General features: G+C 44.6%; 1 protein-coding gene across 1 annotated transcript; it reads left to right on the forward strand.

The window, feature by feature from the left end:
• Positions 1-818: 818 nt before the first annotated feature.
• Positions 819-4,676, forward strand: LOC311492826 (low affinity immunoglobulin gamma Fc region receptor III-like; the record flags this gene model as incomplete). The annotated part of the gene is made up of 5 exons (XM_084551243.1): positions 819-963; positions 2,870-3,133; positions 3,213-3,458; positions 3,544-3,657; positions 4,666-4,676. The coding sequence occupies 5 exons, from the start codon at positions 819-821 to the stop codon at positions 4,674-4,676; spliced, it is 780 nt and encodes a 259-aa protein (XP_084407369.1).
• Between the last annotated feature and the right edge of the window lie 418 nt (positions 4,677-5,094).

Raw genomic sequence — 5,094 nt, forward strand, 5'->3', positions numbered from 1 at the left:
CGCTGTGGCTGCAGGTTTTCATTCCAACCATGCAGCAGCACACCTGACTTGGCTCAATCAATCAACTGAACTGCCTTCACGCAGTCATTTCAGGTGTCCTCTTGCTTGACTGGAACAAAAACTTGCCAGCCACACCCACTGCATGGGTGCTGCATGGTTGGAATGAAAACCTGCAGCCACAGCGGCCCTTTCACGGATCAGTTTGACACCCCTGACCTAGAGAGAGAGAGAGAGAGAGAGAGAGAGCAGCACCGCAGCAACACACACACAATTTAAAGAAATCTGCCCACAGGCCGTAACAACCCTATTTATGATCTTTTATACCCTTTAATAATAATGAATTTTTATGAACTATGAATTTCTTTATCAGAATAAATCATTTGATTTAGCAAGGGCTACACACATAACTGACTAAAGCGTACATGTGGAATCCGATGATGATACGAATACAACATACACCTGATGATGTTACAGGACAGTTAGAGAACATAAGAGGAATCACTGGCAGGTTGGAGAACTGTTCATTCAGGTAGGAGTGGAGAACTGTAGGAGGCCATGAAGACCTGTTTTCCACAAAGGGGAAACTGATAAAAGAAATGAAAGGATAGGAGCTCGGTGCGAGAGAGAAGAGTGTGTCCATCTCCCTCCACACCAAGGTTTGTTGCTGTCAGTGTCGGGGCCCAGAAGCAGGAGACCGTGATTGGGCCAACGAACTGAACCTGTCCTTCAACAGGTTTGACTGTGTTCCTGACCCTGCGCATCCCAGTGAGCTGAACCACTTCAGGCCAGTAGTCTTAACCTCTCACCTGATGAAGACCATGGAGAGGATCATCCTGGGCCACCTCCGTCATCTGGTGCACAACAAGATAGACCTACTGCAGTTTGCCTATCGACCAGGCATAGGTGTGGAAAACGCTGTCATCTACCTGCTGCACAGATGCCTTTCTCACCTAGAGAACACCGGTAGTACTGTGAGAGTCATGTTCTTCGGCACCACAGGGTACTGTGCTCTCTCCATTCCTCTTCACCCTGTATACATCGGACTTCAGACACAGCACTGACAGCTGCCACCTCCAGAAATTCTCTGATGATACAGCCATTGTCAGGAGTGTGTCCCAGGGAAACGATCTGGAGTACCTGGAGGTCATCACCAACTTTGTGGACTGGTGTGCTCTGAACCACCTGCACATCAACGCCAGCAAGACAAAGGAGGTGGTGATCGACTTCAGTAGGAAACCACATCTGACTGCACCGGTGAACATTCAGGGCTTGGACATCGGGGTCGTGGAGGATTACAAGTACCTGGGTGTTCACCTAAACAACAAACTGGACTGGACACACAACACAAACGCCCTGAACAAGAAGGGCCAAAGTCGTCTCCACCTGCTTAGACGACTGAGGTGCTTTGGAGTGTGCAGGACACTGCTCAGGACTTTCTATGACCTCAGCAGCTCCTTCAGCAGCAGACTGCTGCATCCAAGCTGCAAGAAGGAACGCTACCGCAGGTCATTCATTCCAGCTGCCATCAGGCTGTAAAACACCAGCCTGAGTCAATAACAACCCACACTTTTTTTGTTTTTTCTTTACAGCCTTGCACAAACTAAATCTGCTTTTTTTGCACTGCCTTATATTGCACAAATCACTACCTCACCGTCTCATAGTTTTAGCAATCATTTGTTTGTAAAGTTTTCCATCCACCAGCGTGTACATACAGAATGTCTTTATATTTCTACTTTTTTTACTCTATATTTATTTTTTGTATATATTTTTCAGATTAGTTATTGTATGTTGAAATTTTCCTGTCAAATTCATTATTGTTTTTTGTATATATTTTTGCCAAACTCCGTGCAACTGTGACAAGGAAATTTCCCATACGTGGGATCAATAAATGTCTTATGTTGATTTAAACCATAGATTCTCAATCGGGGGTCCGCGGACCCCTAGTGGTCCGTGGTGTAATTGCAAGGGGTCTGTGAAAATAAAATACCTGTTAAAAAAAAGATCCTATGACATCTATAGAAATAGCATTTTTATTCAAATGTGTCTGAGACACAAGTGAAAGCTCATATTTGCCTCAAAGAGTGAATAAATGCCACAATGCAATTTAAAATGCACTTTCTGCAGTTTCTATCGAACTGCACCGCCACCCCCCAGATCAGGTGGGGGGTTCCTCAGGGTCGATCAAAAATATGCAGAGGGTCCAGGACCCAAAAAAAGTTGAGAGCCACTGATTTAAAGGACCCAGATCAGCATGGACCTTGGAGGCATCACTAGGCCCAAACAGCACAACCTCAGTCTTTTTATCATTTAAGTGCCCACGTCTTAATTTCTGCAAAGCTCTCTAGCAGTTGGTTTGCAGAGTAGTCGTCCGTTTGTTTGAGGGGCACATAAATTTGACTGTCATCAGCGTAAAAATAGAATGCAATACCATGTTTCTGGACAATTGATCCGAGAGGATGAAAGTAGAGGGAAAACAGAAGAGGGCCAAGTATAGAGTCCTGGGGAACTCCTGATCTGAGAAGGGCTGTAAAGTATAAATGACCTTAAACCTGTATGAGTGAAATGTACCTTATAAATATTTGTGTAAAAAGAATGCTCATTTGAGATATGAAACTTAACCAGTGCATCAGAGATGAATGAAACTCTTCTTGATGATTTAGTTGAACTCAAACTAACCTGAGTGTCATTTCTCTTTAGTTCTGAGCTCTCTGCTGTTCAGCACAACAAACCAAGGTTGGTCAACGTCTTCATTCACTTTAAACCTGTTCAATCCTCATCATTATTACTCAGTAGAGTCAAAGCTTTCAGTCAACATCTCTCAGAGAAAAGACATTAAATGAATCATATTGTTTCATCTGAACCCTCCCAGCTCGTCTGACTGTGAGTCCCAGCAGCTCTCAGGTCTTTAAAAGAGACTTTGTGTCTCTGAGCTGTGAGGAGGACAACAGCTCTGCAGGATGGACTCTGAGGAGAAACACCACCACAGGACAGAGGAGTCAGTGTGGAGCTGACTGGGGAGAAGCAGCTGGTTCTTCCTGTATCATCAGCAGTATCTACCCATGGGATAGTGGAGTTTACTGGTGTGAGTCCAGAGAGGGAGCAACCAGTAACAGCATCAACCTCACTGTCTCTGGTAAGCTCAGACTGTGGAGTTAGTATTGATGAAGCTGTTTGGAAATGGATGAAATGCTGTAGTTTGTCTCTGTGTTGAGGTGGACCAGTGATCCTGCAGAGTCCTGTCCTCCCTGTGATGGAGGGAGATGACGTCACTCTGCTCTGTAAAACAAAGACCACTCCCTCCATCCTCTCAGCTGCTTTCTATAAAGATGGCTCCTTGATCAGGAATGAGTCTACAGGTCACATGACCATCCACCATGTTACCAGGTCTGATGAAGGCCTCTACAAGTGTCACATCATCAGTCATGGAGAGTCTCCATCCAGCTGGATCACTGTCACAGGTGAGGAGGTCAGAGATGATTCTTCAGCAGCTTTCAACATTCACAATGAGACAATCAGTTCATTTTTAGCTTTGCTTCATTCTAGAGAAACCCACCACCACTCCTCCACCTACATCCACACCTCCTCCTACATCCACACCTCCTCCTACATCCACACCTCCTCCCGGTTCCTTTCCTCCTGGTTCCACACCTCCTCCTGGTTCCACACCTCCTCCTGGTTCCTCACCTCCTCCTGGTTCCACACCTCCTCCTGGTTCCTCTTCTCCTGGTTCCACACCTCCTCCTGGTTCCACACCTCCTCCCCTCCTCCTGGTTCCACACCTCCTCCTTGTTCCTCTCCTCTCCTCTCTCCTCCCTGTGTTGTTGTCTCTTTCTTTTCTCTGTTTTCTGGTTCTTCTGGTTCTCCTGGCATGACGAAATGTTCGTAGGAAACCTAAAGGTGAGACACAGACGTCTGGATTTATCTTATTTACAGAATAATTTCTACATTTCTACTCTTCATTACTCATTTGCATCAACATTGTGCTTGAATATTATTATTCTAAATTAATTTTACTCAGCTCCACATTTCATCAACAGTTTTCTTTCATCAAATGTTCATTAAGATTAATTAATTTTGGTTCATTTCAGCTGTTGGAGGAAACGTCAGAAGACGTCAAAATTTGACAGAACGAGAAACAGCCAATCAGACGGACCAGAGGTATTGTTGTTATTGTTTTCTTTATCTCGATGTGTTTGTGAGGACCATCGTCTGTTTTGAGGTCAAGGAACATGACATTTCAAAAATACATATTTAGAAAGCAAACATAATACTAAGGCCACTTTTACAAGGTGTTAGCATTTTTGGAAAATTGGACATGTTAGAAAGTATGAGTGATGGCAATTTGAAAAGTGGAAACTCATGAATTGTAGAATATAAGGTCACTTCTTCATAACACAACTGTGGTTCTCCCTCCATCATTGCCTAAATGGGAACTGAAGTCTCCCAGCAGAATTATGGAGTCTCAGATGGAATTCCTTCCAGGACTCCAGCAGTTAGATGTAATCCTCTTATTCCTCTGGATTGTGGCTATCTGCTTTCCTTCTGGTCTTGCAGTGGTAGTACAAGTGTCTTTGGAGTGGGATTGCGTTGATTTCTTAATCATCCACACCTGGGACATGACTCTTGTAGCTCTGTTTTGTTCCACTTTATGTTGCTGCCCACAAGCCAATGGGTAGAACTCAGGCACGGAAGGGGTCAGTTGGGAACTCTTGAGTATCCCCACACCTGCCTAGTGCTTCTCACAGTACACACCTCCAGAAAAGAAGAGAGTCCACTCCCCTTCCCCTGGGTTTCCTTTTGTAGACGAAGTGCTGAAGCTCCTACTTAGCTTATTCATCAAGGTCCATGAATCACTCTTAGTCTGGCTCCACCCCTGGGACCAGTCTGCCTTGGGAAATGCTTCTAGGGGCCTCCAACAACAAATATACCATGATTGCGGGGACACACAAACCCCTCCTCTACATAGAGGTGGTGATTATTTAGGGGGAACTAACTGGCTCCAACACATTTAGCTGACAGTGGAGATGTAAATCTGTGAAATACCTCTCTTAAAACATTTAACTCAAACCTTTGACTCATTAGAGCCTCATATAT

The sequence above is a fragment of the Chelon labrosus genome, assembly GCF_963514085.1.
Source record: "Chelon labrosus genome assembly, chromosome: 1".
Lineage (NCBI taxonomy): Eukaryota > Metazoa > Chordata > Actinopteri > Mugiliformes > Mugilidae > Chelon > Chelon labrosus.